The sequence below is a fragment of the Podarcis muralis genome, chromosome 2 (assembly GCF_964188315.1).
Source record: "Podarcis muralis chromosome 2, rPodMur119.hap1.1, whole genome shotgun sequence".
NCBI lineage: Eukaryota > Metazoa > Chordata > Lepidosauria > Squamata > Lacertidae > Podarcis > Podarcis muralis.
In genome coordinates this window covers 76580754-76601066 of record NC_135656.1, presented here as the reverse complement: position 1 = coordinate 76601066, position 20313 = coordinate 76580754, and the positions used below count along the sequence as shown (strand labels likewise).

At 42.2% G+C, this 20313-nt stretch overlaps 1 protein-coding gene across 1 annotated transcript in view; it reads right to left on the bottom strand.

Moving 5' to 3' along the window:
- Positions 1-20313, bottom strand: part of SLC6A11 (solute carrier family 6 member 11) — a 96043-nt gene that overhangs the window by 14950 nt on the left and 60780 nt on the right. The window contains exons 8-11 of the mRNA XM_028718879.2: positions 6019-6122; positions 2440-2564; positions 2159-2271; positions 850-987 (exon numbers count right to left, since the gene is read on the bottom strand). Of these exons, the coding sequence (XP_028574712.1) occupies positions 850-987; positions 2159-2271; positions 2440-2564; positions 6019-6122 (480 nt within the window). The remainder of the gene's footprint in view (positions 1-849; positions 988-2158; positions 2272-2439; positions 2565-6018; positions 6123-20313) is intronic.

The following is a 20313-nucleotide window of genomic DNA, read 5'->3' as shown; positions in this document are numbered from 1 at the left end:
ACTGTGCACACTTGCAGTGGAGCAGAGCTGTTTACAAACACAGCATCTCTCCTCACAGCACTTCCTACAGTTTCCAAGTGACCACAGGGCATCATGCGGACATTCTAGGAATTCCTGTGAGGCTGCCAGCCTATATGTGAAGAGTCCTGCATTGCTGCAAGAGCACCAAGCCACTCAGCTCTTTATTTCAAACTAGACTAACAATATACCTTAGAGCCAAAAGCAACAGATGACCATGTTCAATTGCCATATATCAGATAGGGTGATGTGTGAAGTAAAAGGCTCCCTTCGCTATGATACAATAATGTTTGTTCCCATATGCCCTCCAGATGCGACTGCAGTTCCTTTGAGGATTTTTTAATCTTTCCAAGTATGTTGTATTTTGTCACAGAACAACATCGGGGATCAATATTTTGTTGCTCCAGATGTCTATCAATCCTCAAATAGTTTTGCTTAGACTTTCTAAGGCTGTGCTAACATTGCTATTTACTGCAGTTCCAGCACACTCTAACTGCTAGTTTTCAAAGCTGGGTTCACAAGATGTTAGCCACAACCCACCTGTGTCCTGTAGCTCTTTGATGTGTTTTGCTTGGAACCAACTTCCATCTGATTTGAAAAGGGAAGCCATGGCTCCACTGTGCTCTAATTCAGGTGGCTTTTGCGTGTGTGCACATGATGACATATGCGTGTGTGCACATGATGACATGTGCGCAGATCAAAGTTCCACTCAGCATGGGGAAAAATATCACTTAGTGTTTCAAGCCACTAGTGCGAACATAGCCTAAGTTTAAAAAAGAATGGAAACAATTTTCTTCCCCACCATTACAAATACAAATAAATATATCTTACCTCCGTTAACATGATTAGACCAAGGAAGAATGATACAATCGAAAGAGCGAGAATCAACAGCTCTCGTCTGTATCCCCTCCGGAAAACCTTTGGGTACATATCTACCACGGCTGTCACGAGACTTTCAACACACACAAACTGGACAAAGCAAATGCAGAAGAAAAAAAATGACATATAGAGTAAATGATCTACAGTACCAGTTCCTCAGCACATGTCAGTGCACTATATGCTTTAATGTTTTGTTTGTTTTTTTGCATTATTTATAGCCCGTTCCTATATAGAGCTTTAAATATCACCACTAAAGATAGCACCTAACTTGCCATACTTGCTCCCACCTGATAAGAGCTCTCTGAATGCCTTTCTTGCATGATGGCATTTCCTCCACGCTGATCACAGGGAAAGTACTGCAACAGGCACTAGGCACTACATTAAATGACAACCCTGTGACATGAGTAACCTGAGGTAGGTTGGTTGGTTGGTTTAGTTAGTTGGTTTAGTTAGTTAGTGGGTTGAACTAGATGACCCTTGGGGTAACTTCAAACTCTGTAGTGCTATGAGTCTATCAGTGCTCAGGAGCTATCAGATAGCTGGGATAGCTCAGTTGGTAGAGCATGAGACTCTTAATCTCAGGGTCAAGGGTTTGAGCCCCATGTTGGACGAAAGATTCCTGCATTGCAGGGGGTTGGACTAGACGAACCCTTGTGGAACCTTCCAACTCTACAACTCTATGATTCTATGATTTCAGTTGATATTTCTCATGTCTAATCCAATACTTCCTGAACCATGCTGCTAGCCTGCTCTCGTCTTAAATGTATTTTCTGCTCTTTAGTTCATCGCCCCAGTCTTGCTAGAACCCATCCATATGAGTGTCTCTAAAGTGAGTGTGTAAGACTGTATAAGAATGGGTTCTGTACTTTAGGATTTCCAACCTTATGCAGCAGGGCTGTGTGCATGTGATTCCCCAAAACAGCTGCATTCCAACCAACTAGCTGTTTTGGATAAGAGCTAGATGCAGTCCCCACCACTTTAGCTTTTAAAGAAGGGCTCTGCATACTCATGCCCAGTATAAGATTGGGGCTCATAACTTTTAATCCCTTTCTTATAACCTTGCTTCTCACTCACCTGTGGGCGACAGATTAAAATAAAAAAATAAAATGAAGTACAGTGAAGCAAGAATTCAGCAATATTATAAGATGGCAATTTAAATTAGTTTTAAATTTAATTTAAAGTTACAGCTTGATTTAAATTCAGATCTCAGCTTAAGTTACACCTGGAAAGGATGTTCTAAAATGTCATCTTTGATCCATACCTGACTATCTAAACCAAGGAATATCAGCATCATGAAAAACAAAGTTGCCCATAACGGAGAAAGAGGCATCATTGTTACAGCTTTTGGGTAAGCAATGAAAGCAAGCCCAGGTCCTGAAAAAAAAAGAAAAGAAATTAAATAGGAATTGTTTATATGGTGGTCTTGCACAGTGGGGTGTGATATAAATTCAACAAATAATACATAATGATTAAAGTACACAATATCACTAGTATATCAAATACACTTTAACATAATAATAAATGTATACTTTTAGTACTTACCTGATTCTGCAACTTCTGCTATGGGCACTCCCTGCTCATACGCCATAAAGCCAAGGACAGAAAAGATGGCAAAGCCAGCCACAAAGCTTGTCCCACTGTTCAAGCAACAGAGCATAATGCAGTCTCTGTGGAAGAAAGAGCAATTCGCTTGTTCTCAGTGTGTGGCTTTGCTTCACATATTTTTGGGCGGCTACAACAGCTTTGAAATTTGGTACATATGTAGATCAAGACACCACAGTTATTAGAAAAATCAGACAATGAAACAAGTGTTTTGGTCACCGTAGAGCAGCGATAGTGTTCCTTCCCCTCTGCAGAGGTTTTATTATGGTTTAATCTTAAATAAAGTGGCCCTAGTTCAACCCAACCTCTGTGCCTGTCTCTTTATTTGGCCATCAAGTTGCGATTGGTGGACTTTGCCAATAGGCAGGGCTTCCTCACTGCTTCCAATTCTCCACTCAGTATCTAGTAAGACAACTTCCAAATCACCCCTTTGTGGATCTGCAATTATTAGCTTCATGGGCCTCAACATAGCTGACTGCATAGTGATGCAGATATGCTTCAAGGTCAACAGAGAAAACTCTTAACCTTAGAAGAAGTGACACAAACCCTTCAAAGATAATATACTATAAATGCAACAGCGGTACATTTTAGTATTTGCAATCAATATTTATGTGCAGGGCTGTTGCCTGAAGCAGGTTTAGAGTCAGCTTTGTTTCCAGTGACACAGGTAAGCAATTTTTTTAATACTGATAAACAGAACAGGCCCAAGACATTTTGGCACCTGAGGCAAACCACAAAATGGCATTCCCCTCCCTGCCAGGGAAGAAGATGTGAGGGAAGATCTACATCAGGAACAAGGGAGGAATAAACATCTACATCAGGATCTGCTGCTCCTTTGGAACCTGCTGCCTGAGGCAGTTGTGATCCGGCCCTGCTGATAAACCATCTGTTTTACCAAATCCTGCATATGATTCCATCACATCTTGATGGATGCTGTTTGAAAAGTGTGAGTAACTGTTTACAATACAATTTGTAATTTCACAGGAGTCAGTAAAAAAGGAAAAATGTAAACAAAACAGACTTGTGGCACCTTAAAAGTAACAGGTTTGTTTATTAGCCTTTAAGGTACCACAAGACATTGTTGTTCTTGCAACAGCTTAACAAAGCTACCTCTCTGGAATTTGTTAAGAAATGTGTTAACTTTGCCCAAGGCTCAGATAAGAAACGTCCTCTACTCTCATGATAAGACTACAATATTTGATGAATATTATGAGTTGGCATGACTTACAATGTCAGGCTCCTGCCTGACATTGTAAGTCATGCCAACTCATAATAGTTGGATCTACTACATAATACTGAATAGTTGGGTCTCCTACATAATATTGGTTTATCTTGTAATTTACTAAAATAAGTCCTGGCCTAAGGCATCATTTCTTAATGACTGAACTGATGTTGTTGTTGTTTAGTCGTTTAGTCGTGTCCGACTCTTTGTGACTCCATGGACCAGAGTACGCCAGGCACTGCTGTCTTCAACTGAACTGAATTTTAATGTGTAAAGAGGTTCATTTTAATGTGTAAAGAATCTTACGTTTTTACAGACTGGCTGCATTAAAAAACATTATAATAAATACCACTGATTAGGGGGAAATGCTAGACTGTGCTTCAGATATATGTATCAGTTACAATAACTGTATGGCATCTGTTTAAACTGGATATTCCTCCCTTCCTATTTTGCATAATAAATAGACCAACAGACCAGCTGAATTTGTAGTTCAATAAACATGGTGAGTGAACAGGATAGTGGGACTTTGCAGCCTATGAATAAAAGTGACACTGACTTTATTTTTGCAGTATATTTCAATTTCCTTATAGCAGCTTAGCAGCATCCGATTTTCACAAAAACATCTTAAACTTCCCTACCAGAAACCTTAGTATGTTTTATGCAAATTTTGTTAGTGACTAGGAATTGGGATTTTAAAAAGGTAAAATTTGAAGGTAAAATAGTATCAGATGCATTATGAGTCTAATTAAAATTCATGAAAAAAATATTTGGTTTTTAATGTTCTCAAAATATCAGTTGATTCTCCATCTGAGGGAATATCTCAGCGGAGATTAAGAGTCTCATGGTCTGACAACTGAGCTATCCTAGGATAGAAATAAAATTCTCCTATGTGATACAAATCATTTTTTTTAAAAAAAAGTCTGTATACACACACAATCTTATTAACAAAAATTAAAATTGTAATGTTTACCTAGGTAATGTGGTTTTTATGAAGAAAAGCTGTTATAAGTAAACAGACTAACTGGTCCCAGAATCAAATGAGTGATCAATCACTTAATAATATACCATAGTAGTCTTAAGAAAGAACAAGCAGATGATTATTTAGAATTATGAAAGATGAAACTAAGAGGTGAATTAAGGGCATGTATCGTGTGCTGGCTATATAGTTAAAGCGGATAAGCATTAAAGTTTACACTAGAGGGAGCCAATACACCACTTTCAAATTTCTTTATGAAATACAAGGTTATTGTCACATGGCGGTACCTAGATCTTATGGCTGCTGTGTTATAGCTTTTTAAAAGTGCTTATGAAATGGACACTACTCTTGTTCTATCTGTTACCTGCCATTTTAAAACATCCAGAAAATCAGCATTCTCCAAAGGGTATACTATGTAAATTTTTCATCCCCAAAATATGTTACCAGAACCACTAGTCATACCATGTAATTTAATGTACTGAAAGGTGATACCACACCTGCAGTGAATACTGACCAAATTCACAATTTTATACTAGTATGGCACCAATGCTAATGTACCACCATGTGGAATTCTAGATTAATCTTTGTCATAAAAAGGCGTTGGGCTGTTAGAATTCCTGCTCCATGTAGCCATATATTTTCTGAACAGCACAATCCTCTACATGTCTACTCAAAAATTAAGTCCCACCCTGTTCAGTGAGGCTTCCTCCCAGGTAAGTGTATATGACTGAAATCTAAGTACATGAAAAAATATTCACAAATGATAGAACTTGTGCTAGTTAATTTTTGTATAATGCATGCATCATACATGTGCCTAAAATACAGTTAATGTATTATCTATTCTATATTTATCTTTATAACTTTAATAAAGGAACATTAATTCTTCCTCCCAAATTACTGTTTTCAAAAAAAAAAAATCAGTTCAAAAGGAAAGGGATCAAGTAATGCTAAGAACCCTTAAAATGTCATTGTGTGAAACACAGTACTCAAGCATGTTCTGTGTATCTAACTAGTATATATTCAGCTCTATGCAACTATTCCACTGTACACATAAAATAACTTTTGAATGCGCAAATGAACTTCTCCTTCCTCTCCTTCCCTTGCACATCCCCTAAATCTGCTTTGGGAGTTCCTGCAACCCTCCAGCAAAGAATTAGCGGCAGAGTGGGGGGCATGTGGGGAGAGGGGAAATTCCATTGCAATCACAGAAGTTGTTCCACATACACAATTATTTAGTTGGGTACCTCAAACAGTCATGTACATATTTGCCAGACTGGACCACTCAACAGAAAAAATAAACATGACTGTAATCGTGTATTACCTGTAGCAGTTGTTATTGTAGTTGTTGTAGCTCCCTAAGGCTGTCAAGCACCCCAGGCAGATGGCATAAGAGAAAAATATTTGTGTTCCAGCATCCACCCAGACCTGCAAACACAAAATATAGGAATAATTATAAAAAGGTAAAAAAAAATCCTTGTTACTATAAGGTAAGCAGATCATAAATTATTAGAAGAAGCCTTGAAATTAGATTCTCTAGTGCTATCCAGTGTTGTTGTTTTGTGTGTGTGTGTGTGTGTGTGTGTGTGTGTGTGTGTGGTTTTTGCAATTATTCACTTGAAATTGCAAAATTACATTTTTTTCAGACCAGTGTAATAGACTTGAATGAGGAACTTCCTTCATGGCTATATAACGGTTATCATCATTCTGTTTCTTCTCATTCATTCTGCTGTTTGTCACCCATACAGTATCAGAACCATACCATATCCAGTGGGTTCAAACAGCAGTGGCTCACAGTTGATAGACCTATCCCTTGTGAATTTGTTTACATCTCAATTTAAAGTAATTTAAACCAGAGGCCATTGCTACATCTTCTGGCAGTAAATTTCATAAACTTCTTTTACCTCTCCTGAATCTACTGCCAAGCCACTTCGTCGGTTAACCCTAGTAGTGTGAATCCAGGGTTGCAGGTTCGATGCCCATAAGGGTCAGCTGTATATTCCTGTGTTCCTTCCAACTCTTATGATTTTATGAGTCACATAGATATACTCTACCCACTGTCTCCATGCCATGCACTTCCCATCACCATTTCCCCATGGCAACTCCAGCCCCTTCTCTTTTATCATTTCAAGTTTAACTATACAGTGGTACCTTGGTACTCGAACGGCTTGGCTCCCAAACAAATTGGCTCCCAAACGCTGCGAACCCGGAAGTGAGTGTTCCAGTTTGCGAACGTTTTTCGGAAGCTGAACGTCCAATGAGGCTTCCACAGCTTCTGATTGAGTGCAGGAAGCTTCTGCAGCCAATCGGAAGCAGCACCTTGGTTTTTGAATAGTTCCGGGAGTTGAACAGACTCCCAGAACAGATTAAGTTCAAGAACCAAGGTGTCACTGGTTTTTGTTTTTTTTAGATGAAGCAACCAGAACTGCATACAGCTAGGGGAGGACTTTGGTCTTTCAAATTTCAGCGGTGCCCTGTGCAAGGCCAAAATTTGGTGGCCTATGTCTCTTGCCTGTTGTTCTGCTCAGTTCATTACATCATAGTTGTGACACCCAGTGGCGCCCCCTAGGCTCAACGCCCAGTGCAGTGGAACCGGTTGTGCTACCCAAAAGCCAACTCTGACACAGCATTCCAGATGTGGCTGAACTGTAACTTATTCTTTGATGAGTATACTATCAGCACTAATATATCTTCAACAGCTTTCATTATAAGTAACTTGCCCTAAGGTCTCATGATAGTGTCTAAATAAGTGGCAATGCAGTCAAATAAATAAAGGCAAATATAATGATGATTGCTTAAAATTCCTGAATGTAAAAGTTATGGTCAGCATCAATGAACTGTATAACCATTTCTGCTTCTTTTGTTGATCACAGGAAACTGCATTTGGAACTAGAGGGAGTTTCAAAAGCATTTTACAATATTGCATACAGGTCAGCTACCCAGAGAGAAAACAAAAAATCCAACCATGGATAATACTCCTATCTAGCAATTTATTCTGTTTGTAGATCATTTAACCGTTAAAATTTCACGACAAAATGCTTAATGCAAGATAGAAATTGGATTGAATTACCAGTTGTCTCATGGAACTCCAAATCATAAAAAAGATAAAATGTATTTTACATGTAACTTCTAAGAGGCTCCGATTTCTCAAGTTGTTGAAAGCTGGAAATGTTTCTGTTTTGAAGCACTAGTATGATCACATTTAATTTGTGTCACAAGTTAAAATGGTTTCACTGCTGTCATGATGAGTAAAATATAGCTGATTACATCTGTAAAATGTTCTACTTCATAGTGAGAAAAATGGATACGGAACACATTTTAACTAAGAAGTCTGGAGATCTCATTTCTTCAACAGCAGTTCTCTACATTGCATGGCAAACCAAAATGGATTTTTAAAGGTCATTTTGGGCAAAAGTGGTCTCAAACTCTTGGAAATAACATCTCACAATTCTTTAATTAGGTGGAATATTGCAGCAATGCATTTTCAAACATACGTCTTACCAATGCCATACTGAAGCTACCTTTGGAATTAACACTTGTATCAGTGGAGTAAAATTGATATGTCAGAATTGCTGTGATGTCATATTTGCCAAATAGCTAGAGGGACAGGAGAGGAAGATAATTGTTTTGTTTTGTTCTTGTTTTTATTACGTTGTATGCTTATTATGCTTTTTTTTTTTTAAAAAAAAACACCAATCTTGTATTTTATGCTGTGAACTGCCCTGAGATCTACGGATGAAGGGCGGTATAAAATAATAATAATAATAATAATAATAATAATAATAATAATAATAATAATAATAATATATAAAAATAATGTCTGCATGGTCTATAAGGAGGATGGTATCTACTAGATCAACTTGATTTCATAAACCTTTGCTACCAGTCCAGAGACCACACTTTTGGATGCTGAAAGAACAATGAAATTGAATAAATCATTTTGAAGCCATTTTTGTCTAATTCATTTCAGAGGGGGTACCAGCCTGAGAACTGAGAAGGGACATATGGAAGAAAATGAGGAAGTTGACCACAGAGAATAATTTCTCCATCAGGTCCGCTCCCCAGCCATGCCCCCAGCTTACCTGCAATTGGCCTTACTAGTAAGTAACTAGCCACCAGTGCAGTGAGAGGAACCAGGAGCATCACCTCCCACTGTGCCAAAGACTGAGGAAGGGAGATCAGCCCTGCCATGGCGTCATTGTGGCGCCAACCACCACACCCAGCAAAGGGCTTTGCGAGCCGAGTAGAGCCAGGAGCGATGGTGCCATAGTGACATGAACAAATGACACAGGACAGGTGTGTTGGGATTGAAAAGGCCATAACTTTGTTACAGTGGTGCCTCGCAAGACGAAATTAATTCGTTCCGCAAGTCTCTTCGTCTTGCGAGTTTTTCGTCTTGCGATGCACGGTTTCCCATAGGAATGCATTGGAAATCAATTAATGCGTTCCTAGGGAAACCGCCTTCAGACCAGGTCCGGGGACAGTCTGTCCCCGGACCTCTTCTGAAGGCTGGGGGGGGGGGGGACAAGGGCTTTTCTTCCCACCCCCAGCATTTAAAAAAACCCCGGGACAGCGGAGGACTTCTCCGCTGTCCGGGGCGATTTTAAAATGCTGGCGGGCGGCATTTTAAAATCGCCCCGGGACAGCGGAGGACTTCTCCGCTGTCCGGGGCGATTTAAAAGCCCCTGGGAAGGCAGGCAGGGGGGACAAAGACTTTTGCCCCCTGCCAGCCTTCAGAAGAGGTCCTGGACCTCTTCTGAAGGCGGGCGGGGGGCGAAAGTCTTTTCTCCCCCCTGCCTGCCTTCAAAAGCCCTCCGGGACAGGCAGGCAGGGGGGAGCAAAGACTTTCGCCCCCCCGCCCGCCTTCAGAAGAGGTCCAGGACCTCTTCTGAAGGCGGGCGGGGGGCGAAAGTCTATGCTCCCCCCTGCCTGCCTTCAAAAGCCGTCCGGGACAGCGGAGAAACGCGCTGCGTTTCTCCGCTCTCCCGGGAAGGCAGGCAGGGGGGAACAAAGACTTTCGCCCCCCGCCCGCCTTCAGAAGGTGTTCCCTCCCCGCCGCCCGGCTTCGGAGCATCGTTCCGAAGCCGGGCGGCGGGGGCAGGTGTTCCCGCCCCACCGCCCGGCTTCGGAGGAGCCTTCCGAAGCCCGGCGGCGGCGGGAGGAGGTGTTCCCGCCCCGCCGCCAGGCTTCGGAGGAGGTCCGAGGACAGTGGGGAAGACGCTCTGCGCTTCCCCGCTGTCCCGGATATTTCCCTATGGGTTGTCGTCTTGCGAAGCAAGCCCATAGGGAAATTCGTCTTGCGAAGCGCCTCCAAAATGGAAAACCCTTTCGTCTAGCGGGTTTTCCGTCTTGCGAGGTGTTCGTCTTGTGAGGTACCACTGTAATTACAGATGTCAATTCATGATCCCCCCAGGATCACCCAATGGGGCTGTCATGACCCGTTATGGACAAAAACCACCACCCAGGCTCCTCTAAGGTGATATTCCATGGCCCGCAGGGGGAGAAGGGAGGAATCTCTGAAAACTCTGCATAAAGTAATTCTCCAGGCAGGAGTTCAATTTGGGGAGGAAGCCTCCACTCGGTTTTAAAGAATTTTCCCCTTCTAATCAGCCCACCATACCTCAGCTTCCCTCCCAATTCAGCAGGGTTCCTGAATCCTCACGGTGGGGTTTTGGAGGCTGCTATGAAGAGGATGGGACGCGGGTGGCGCTGTGGGTTAAACCACAGAGCCTAGAACTTGCTGTTCCGGTGGGAAGGTAAACGGCGTTTCCGTGTACTGCTTTGGTTCGCCAGAAGTGGCTTTGTCATGCTGGCCACATGACCCGGAAGCTGTCTGCGGACAAACGCTGGCTCCCTCGGCCTATAGAGTGAGGTGAGCGCACAACCCCAGAGTCGGTTACGACTGGACCTAATGGTCAGGGGTACCTTTACCTTATGAAGAGGATGGGATGAGGAAGTCAGTTCACACCAACTCTGTAGATTTTACCATTTTAACGTAGGTTTGGAAAGAGTAAAATCTATTGTATATAATATTTTGAAGTTCCAGAGAAAGGGGGTGGTAAAAATAAGTCATTCAAAACTTTTTTTTATAAAAAAGTGATCACAACAAAGCTGCAAATTACAAAGTTGGAACTACAATGGATCTATTGAATGTAATGAAGTGACTTGAAGAGATGAAGTGATATCTTTGAAACATGCCATCATTGCCAGCTGCTTTATATATCATGGTTGTAAAATACTAGAAACAAGGAAATCTAGCAGATCTAACAAATTTATCAAGCGTATTATTGGAATGTACATTTGATGGCGTTGATCACAAAGATCAGAAAGCAATGCTCACAAATACATTCCTCAGTGGGTATAAGAATCTACAAGGGGTTAATATAATAAAGGAAGGATTGTTATGTGATGTTCATTTGGTATGGTTGCCATATTTTGAAGAGCAAAAAAGAGGACACTTGCTGACTTCCACTTTTAACTATGGATCACCATGACAACTCTCAATTTACATACCCATGAAAAAGAGGACGTGTCCTGGAAAAAGAGGACATATGGCAACCCTATATGGCAACTTAATAGTACAATTCACATGTACTATTAAGCCAAACTAATCAGAAATTAATAGTTTACAACAACCAGAGCAGTGAATAATTTGCCATTTCCGAAGATTTCCTAGTGATTTCCTGTTTACTTTTCTCTCTCTCACCCACCATGCCTAAATAAGAACTCTAGGTATTATGAATCACAACAAAGAATTCTGTGACAAAATTTTGCAGTGTGAAGTATCTTCAGGATACTCCATCTCCCACCGGGTTTCTCAACCCTCCTCCCAAAAAACAGTCACCGTTCTCATTGGAGATTTGGAGTCTGCTGGTGAGTCCCTCTTGTGTTATTATATATGAATTATTCCCGAAGAATAGAGGTTGAATAGAGATGACTCTATCCAATTTATGAGATAAAGACTCTGGGGTTGCGGAGCTCATCTTGCTTTACTGGCCGAGGGAGCCAGCGTACAGCTCATGTGGCCAGCATGACTAAGCCGCTTCTGGCAAACCAGAGCAGTGCACGGAAATGCCGTTTACCTTCCCGCCGAAGCAGTACCTATTTATCTACTTGCACTTTGACGTGCTTTTGAACTACTAGGTTGGCAGGAGCAGGAACCGAGCAATGGGAGCTCACCATGTCGTGGGGATTTGAACCGCCACCTTCTGATCAGCAAGCCCTAGGCTCTGTGGTTTAGACCACAGCGCCACCTGCTTCCCTCAATTTATGAGTTATTATAAAGTGTGTTCTCCTTCATGGAGAGCACGTGTTGCGGTGGGGTCTGACAGGCCACCCCCTCAGTTGCTGGGTGGGATCATTTAGATGGTCATTGGCAGTGATTGGGCTGTTTGGGTTACTGGGCTAATTTTGATGTTGCCAATTTGTGGGGTGGACCAAAGATTTTATATGCAGGGCATGCAGCCTTGAGCGTTCTCTTTTGCAGTGTGTACCGGATCACTCGCCCACCCTCCCTAATTTAGGGCTCTTGCATCTGACCTTGCTATGCCTGTCATGGGGTCGTCTGCTTTTGGGGCAGGGGCCTGGTAGGAATTTTGTCCATTTGGTTGATTGGCTGGTGCCATTCGGTTTTTGCCTACTGTGTAGCAAATCGTCACAACTTGTAAGGTTGTGTTTAGGTATTGGTTAATTTTGGGTTGGTGGAGGGGATGTGGTTGGCAGTGCCTGCCCCTCCAGTGCTGCTGCTGCAAGGGAATTCTGTTAAAGGAATCCAGGGGCTCGCCATGCTTTCGTCCAAATCCTTGGCATGGGGCTTGGGCCACGCAAGCCCCTGGGAACATGCGGGGAAAGGTGAGGGTCTGGTGCCTGGCTCCATTTTCTCCCCAATATTGTTTTCCTTTACTGGCTTTCGCTGGAATCTGAAGTTATTTCTGTCCCGGGACAGGGACAGATAGTCGGAACCAATGCCTAAGCAACCACTCACATTTATGTATTTTAATAAAGTTGTGGCCAAAATTATGCCAAAACCCTTAAACAAAAATTCTGTGTGAATTGTGATTTATTTGGGGGTGGCTTGAGGACCTTGACACGCAACACAATTCTGGCATAACTGATCAAGATTTTTGTACTGGGAAAGGTTCCACCACACCCCAGTTTTACAATAGAAAAGAAGGGACATAGAGAACCTGCTCTCTTTGACTTTTGTTTCAGTCAAAAGTCAGCAAATATTTCAGAAGAGGGTATGATGAACATGACTTTGCTCAAACTGGAAGGTGAGATTCAAGGACATTGTTGCAGTTGTGGAACAAGCTCTACTTGTACAATGGGACTTCCCCCCTAAATCTGCTCTGGAGAGCTGGGCAAACCCTCAGAACAGGTCAGAGGGGTGCAGGAAAAGAAGAGTGAGGCAAAGTCCTACTCCATGAGCACCAAGTTCCTCGTGTGCATTCCCCACTCAGTGCTACATTGAATTCCTCCCTATGAGTTTAAGTATAACATGCATTGCATTAAATTGAATACCATGACTGATAACAACTTCTTACAGTTAAATGTGTGATTCAGAAATTTGCTGATGCCATTAAATTTTTGAGTTTCAATACAACAGAGAACAACCTCTACATTTTAAATGTATAATGAATTACTTTATAGATTGATTATACTATTTATACAAAGTAGTGCATGCTCTGATAAGGGACGGGTGGCACTGTGGGTTAAACCACAGAGCCTAGGACTTGCTGATCAGAAGGTCGGCGGTTCGAATCCTCGTGATGGGGTGAGCTCCTGTTGCTCGGTCCCTGCTCCTGCCAACCTAGCAGTTCAAAAGCATGTCAAAGTGCAAGTAGATAAATAGGTACCACTCCAGCAGGAAGGTAAATGACGTTTCCGTGTGCTGCTCTGGTTCGCCAGAAGCGGCTTAGTCATGCTGGCCACATGACCCGGAAGCTGTACGCCGGCTCCCTCAGCCAATAAAGCGAGATGAGTGCCGCAACCCCAGAGTCGGTCACGACTGGACCTAATGGTCAGGTGTCCCTTTACCTTTCTAGTGCATGCTACTGCAGTATTCAACCATCAGTCACACACAAGAACTGTTTGAGGAAAAATTCCCTGCATATTAGTGGCTATACAGATGTTTTCGCCCAACTACAGCATTTCCCTCCCCCTCCCCCAGAGCACTTATAATAAAATTCAGATCTACTACTATATAAAACAGACTCTTCCAGATACAGAAAGCTGTTTACTATGCTTATTTTCATCAAGGAATGAATAATCATTTTATAGTTGATGACTGACATAAATTATGCATTATTGTTGATGAGTCTTGGCATTATTTACATTTTAAATAGCAATTTTCCTGAAGTTGAAAACAAAAATCTGTTTTTGAAAATTCTTTGGTACTTCTGAGCTTTTCTCTAAGTTTGGGAGGATGGAAGTAGACATGTTGCTGAGATGTAACATAATTTATGGGCTTGTTGTTGTTGTTGTTGTTTTAAAGATCCCAGAGTAGACTACAATGTTTAAACAGATAAAAAACTTACAATTAAAAAAAATCACAAAAATAGAGTGGGTCCTAAAAATGAACATCTCAGAGGTCAAAGGTCAGGGTAAAGAGGTGCAAATGCAGCATCCACTGAAAACTGTACAATGACATCGCCAGACGGACCTCTGTGGGGAAGGAGTTCCACAACTCAGGGGCTGTCCAAGATTTTATCTCACAAGCAAACAAGACTTAAGTTGTGCCTTCTGTGGAATCTTAAGTGTGGAAAGTGCTCCAAGTATGATAAAATATAAGTATGTTTAACCTTCACCACAGTAATCCAAGCTTTTCATTACTACATGTACATATAATCTTATTACACCTTCGGTTTGTCTCGCCCTTAAATGCTGTAATTCAACAGGAAAATAAAGCAACACAAAATATGAACTCTACATTGTGTATATAAATAGCAGCAAATGTGCAGTATTTGGATACAGGACTCATTTTGTTTCTGAGGTTTTACTACCCAGGGGTTTTCAACAACACAGCTTCTGTAAGCAGAGGCTTCATTAGGGGAGAAAACAGAACTTAAATGGTTAGGCATAAAATGGCTGAATTAAGCCCTTTCTTTCCCCCTCTTTTAATGGAAGTGATTCTCAAAAGATTAAAAGTAGGTTAGGGGAATAATAAAACAGCTATGTTTCTAGTGTCTACCTGACAACAGCTTTTGTAGCAGTGAATAATTACATGAAAATCACTTCCTTTCCACCTCTCTTTGGGATTTCTGTGGGTTGCTAAGCAGTCCCTCTCCTACCTTCTGCTAATGTTACTTACAGACGCCAATGAATACAGCATATTCATTATGAGAAAAGGGAACTGAGGGATAGAAGGGCCTAAATACTTGAAGTTTTTTTTTGTTTTTGTTTATTCACTGCTGCCTCCAGCACCAAGCACTATAGCTCAAAATACTTTACACATATTTAAATGCTAATTTGTCCAGGCATGATTAGTAGGAACCTATCTCTCTGTAAATGAAGAAGAAAAAAACTTTATTGGAAGAAAAGTCACACTTGTGTCATGTTTTTGTGGTGCCAACCAATGTAGGAAGTCAGTTGCCAGCGTGACTGTGTCTAGCAAAAAAAGGGGGGAACTTCTTTATGTAGCCCTTTTGCAATCCTATGTTCTAGCCACTTACCTTGAAGATGCATCAACATTTTTTCTTTAAAATGTCTAGCATAAACCACGAATACTTGACTAGGGATTGAAAGACCTGTCGATTTCAGTTCTCTTCATTTTTCTAATCTTAAATTGAGTTCTCCACATTTCACAGCAATTTGTGGTTTTGGGTTTGTTTGTTTTAAAAAATCCTAATGAAAATCCACCAGCATTTTAGTGCAAACTTCTCCTAATAAGCACATTTTTATTTGCAGTTTTTGCAAGCAATTTCCCCTAATGTAATGCTATGTATTTCCCACCAATATATTCATTTTCAGCAACACTTTCTCCTAATGAAAGCATTTTTTTAAAACAATGGTTGGTGAATTGGGATAGTAAAATTCAGATAAGTGCAAATTTAAAAGCATGGGGGATTGCATATCCTTCTGAAAAGTGTGAATTTGATAGATTCGGCTTTAAATGAGACCTGAATCAAATTTCTCCCACATCTCTACCCCTGATAGCTATATGGGTCACACAGGGAAACAAGAAAGTAGGCTGTTCGTTGGCCAGACTATAAAAAAAACATTCTAAACCTGCCATTCCCAGTGGCAAGACAGAGATTTAGAACATTCTTATTTTGGATGTTTGAGCTTGGCACAACCTAGGCTGTCATACCACGCAAAAATGTACTGATCTGAGGAACCTAGGAAGCTGCCTTATACCGAGTCAGACAACTGGTCCAATTAGCCCAATGTCTTGGAGTATTTGTAAAGAGAGACATGAAGTGTTTTAAACCAGCTTTTGAAACTGTAAAAGTTTGACAAGACGTGCTACAACCAACAAGATTCACAACTACAGTGGTACTTCAGTTTATGAACTTAATCCATTCCGGAAGTCTGTTCTTAAACCAAAACCATTCTTAAACCAAGGTGCACTTTCCCTAATGAGGCCTCCCGCCGCTGGTGCCCTTCCACCATTCGGCTTCTGTTCGTAGACCAAGGTAGAGTTCGCTAACCGGAACACTACTTCCGGTTTCGTGGAGTTCGTATACTGAATAGTTTGTAAACAGGGCTGTTCTTAAACCGAGGTACTTGAGGTAGGAGAGGCAGATTGCCATTTCAACAATTTGTGCAAGTTTCCTCTGACTGTCATGTTCCCTCACATGCAGACTTCTGGGGGATGCATGCCCTGGGAGGGTGGAGCCAGAGGCAAAACTGGGCAGAGAAATGGCTATGGCTTTGCATAGCAGGCTACATTCCAACCACACAAAAGTCAGGTTTACATACCTACGCATGGCACGTGCACATGCACACACCTTCCAGGCAGCCAAAAGGCATTAACACAGTTCAATAAGACATTTCAGTCAGGTAAAAGCACTTACGAGGGCTGCTGAGCAGGGCCAGTGAGAACTGTAGCCAAGAGCTGGATAGAGAGGCTTGGAAAGTGACATATGGTTCCCCAGCCCTGCTTTAGAGGAACAGGCTGCCGCAGAAGCTGGTGAACTCTCCTTTCACCTTTAAAAGGTGAGGCTGGATTGACACATATTGGAGTTTCTGTAGCAGTGGATTTCCTGCACCAGCAGTTTGCTGGGCTAGATCAGGGTTTCCCAAACTTGGGTCTCCAGCTGTATTTGGACTACAACTCCCACCATCTCTAGCTAGCAGGACCAGTGTTCAGGGATGATGGGAACTGTAGTCCCAAAATAGCTGGAGACCCAAGTTTGAGGTCTCATCCAGCTCTGTGATTATGTTCTTATACCTTGCCTCAAGGGCTCCACATTCAAAACCCAGCTGGGGATGCATACAAAGAAGAGTACATCACACAGGTACACAAGGAAAGAGGGAGCCCCATGCTGCAAAATATAACTGCTTTAACTACTTTTCATTTCTTTCCCCATCCCCTTACTACATTCCTTGCCACTTTCTTCATGAGCAGAAGCTGAGAGCAGTGCCTACCACACGGGTTAAGCAATCCTCCCTGCATGCAGACAAGCTTTCCATCGGTGAATCGGAGGCATTCCATTTCTGTCACTACCACTACTGGCCACAGACTCACGAGCAATTTCACTTTGCAGAATCATAGACCAGATGCATGGGGCAGAACAAATCATTACTGCACACAAGGGTGTATGTGGCTGTAGTTCCTTCCCCTCAGTTGGGTGAGAGGCTGAGCCAGGAGCACTGGCAGAGCTGTAGTTTCAATCTAAACCATCCTCAGAAGTAGTACAACTTTTAATGCATTGTGGTAGCAGAGTGTAGCCCACTGAAGCAGGGAAATCTTCATCCAAATAGGACTGCAGCTGGACCACCATCCAATTTATCCAATGTTGCACCTGAGTAGTGCTGCATTGCTCATAATGGGTCTAACCTTCATCTCTGAAATAAACTTAAAGGTGCTTTTTTTTTCCTGATATGAAAAGAATGCCCACCACTTCATCTTTGGAGAGAATGCCTGAGGTGAAAGGCAGGCTTTCTGCTTAACTGGGAATTAGAAGAAAAAGCATACATGAAAGGGGGGGGGGGGTCTACGAAGCCCAAATGTTTGAAGAGTTGCTGGCACTTACTGAGATTCAGTTCTTTTCAACACTTCTTCAAATAGAGGGTTCATTTCAGCTCACCAAAACAAACTGAGCCATTCCTCTGGGAGGAGGCTGAGACTAGCTTAGCTGTACAGTCACTGATCTACTTTGACAGGCAACTAACCTTCGTGTGTTTCTAGCTGCCTGATGAAATTTTAAAGAAACACTGAAAGCATAGGAAAACCTTACCCACATAGCAAAAGCCATTTTCACCATCATTCACATAGTTTATTGTTGCAAATATACTAATTGCACTGTAAATGGTTAATGGGACTATAACAAAATACGGATATCAACAATGAAGGTCTGAAGTCTACAACAACGGTTGTAAACAAGGGAATGATCTGCAAAAGGTGCTGCTAAGCAGCCACACAACAGCTTTACCTCTTCCTTACCAACCATATTTCCAAGAGAACTTACTTGCTAAATCCATTTCATTTTTAAAAGAATATAACAAAATAGAAAACTGTTGATTCCATTTTGCAGCAATGATTAGAGGAAAACAATTTACACCAAACCAAAGGAAGTTTCAATACAGTTGAGGAGCGAAGAAATGGGGAGAGAAGGAAGGCACGTAATGGGACAGGGGCGATACCCTGGTGAGGAAGAAAGTGAATATAAAATGTCTAGTTAAAATAAGCCAGGATCTTGCCCCATTGCTTGAAGTTGGCTCATTTCGCAGCTAGCCATTGTTTCTTGTTACACTGGTTAGCAAGTGACATGTTTCACTCTTTCAAAGCACTCTTTTCTCCCAGTTCAGCTGGGGAGGGGTAATAACTTACTCCCCTTTTTATATCATCAGGGGAGCAATTACTGCCTAAAACTCTGTCAGAGCATTCAACTCACTGACGACACTAGCAACACTTGCAAAATGTACACAGGCATGAAGAAAGCCTTTGGACCAATGGTCATGAAAACTGTACCGCTGAAAACCTTGTCAGGAGAGAGCATCACAGACCACAGCAAGCAAATGAAGTGATGAGCCGAGCACTTTCTAGAATTGTACTTATAGGAAAGCATGGTCTCTGACATAGCAGTTGACAGTATCCAGACTCTCCCTTGATGAGCCATTAACTCTCAGGCATGAGGTAAAGCCCCAGGGCAGGACAGCATCACTGAAAGCCAGCTTCAATTCCTCCCTCATGACATAACTCCGCAGCCCCCTCTTGCAATGTTGGGAACAAAAATTCATGCCACAAGACATGCATGACTCCAGCATTGTGACCCTCTACAACAGGGGTCAGCAACCTTTTTCAGCCATGGACCGGTCCACCATCCCTCAGACCATGTGGTGGGCTGGACTATATATATATATATATATATATATATATATATATATATATATATATGGGGGGGGGGGGAATGAATGAATCCTATGCCCCACAAATAACCCAGAGATGCATTTTAAATAAAAGGACACATTCTACTCATGTAAAAACACACTGATTCCTGGACTGTCCACGGGCTGGATTGAGAAGGCGATTGGGCAGTTTCCGGCCCACAGGCCTTAGGCTGCATACCCCTGTTCTACAAGAACAAATATGACCACCATGACTTTAACAACTACCATGGGATCTCCCACTGAGTACTGTGGGGAAAGCCTCGGCCATGTAGTTCTCAACAGATTGCAATCACTCATTGACACAGAGATCAACAGTTGACATGATTTTCTTGCTGTGCCAACTGCAGGAGACATGGCGAGAGCAGAGATGCCCCTTATACAGCGCTTTCATGGACAAGGCCTTTGATCTCATTAGCCAAAAAGGACTAAACAATATAGGATGCCCACCTGAGCTTCACAAGATGATTGTATTCTTCCATGAAAACATGCACAGCACTGTCTAATATGACAGCTGATCCTCAGATGCCTTCCCTATAAAGAGCCGTGTGAAACAGGGCTGTGTTCTCACCCCAAGTCTCTTTGGCATATTCTTCTCCCTGTTGCTCTCCTATGCCTTCAGCTCAACTGAAGATTGTGTGTACATCCATTCAAGGAGCGACAGGGGTCTGTTCAACCTGGGCCATCTCCACACCAAGACAAAAGTGTGGCGGGTCCTTATCTGAGAGATGTTGTATGCAGATGACACAGCCTTGACAATCCACTCCGAGGAAGCTCTTCAGAGACCCATCAACTGTTTTGCCCAAGGCTGCACTGAGTTCAGCCTGGCGAGGACCAACATCTTGGGTCAGGACATCGCCAGCCCTCCATGCACTCAGCATTACAAAGATGTCTGCAAATGTGACATGGAAGCTGGGAACATCTAACCTTGCCCTTGTAGATGACTGCAATGCCTGGAGACAGACAGTCAGGTCGTGCATGTGACCAATCAGTGACCAGAGGAGGAATGACCACTTGGTGGAGCGCAGAGAAAAGAAACACCATGGTGTATCTGTAGCAGCACAAATGG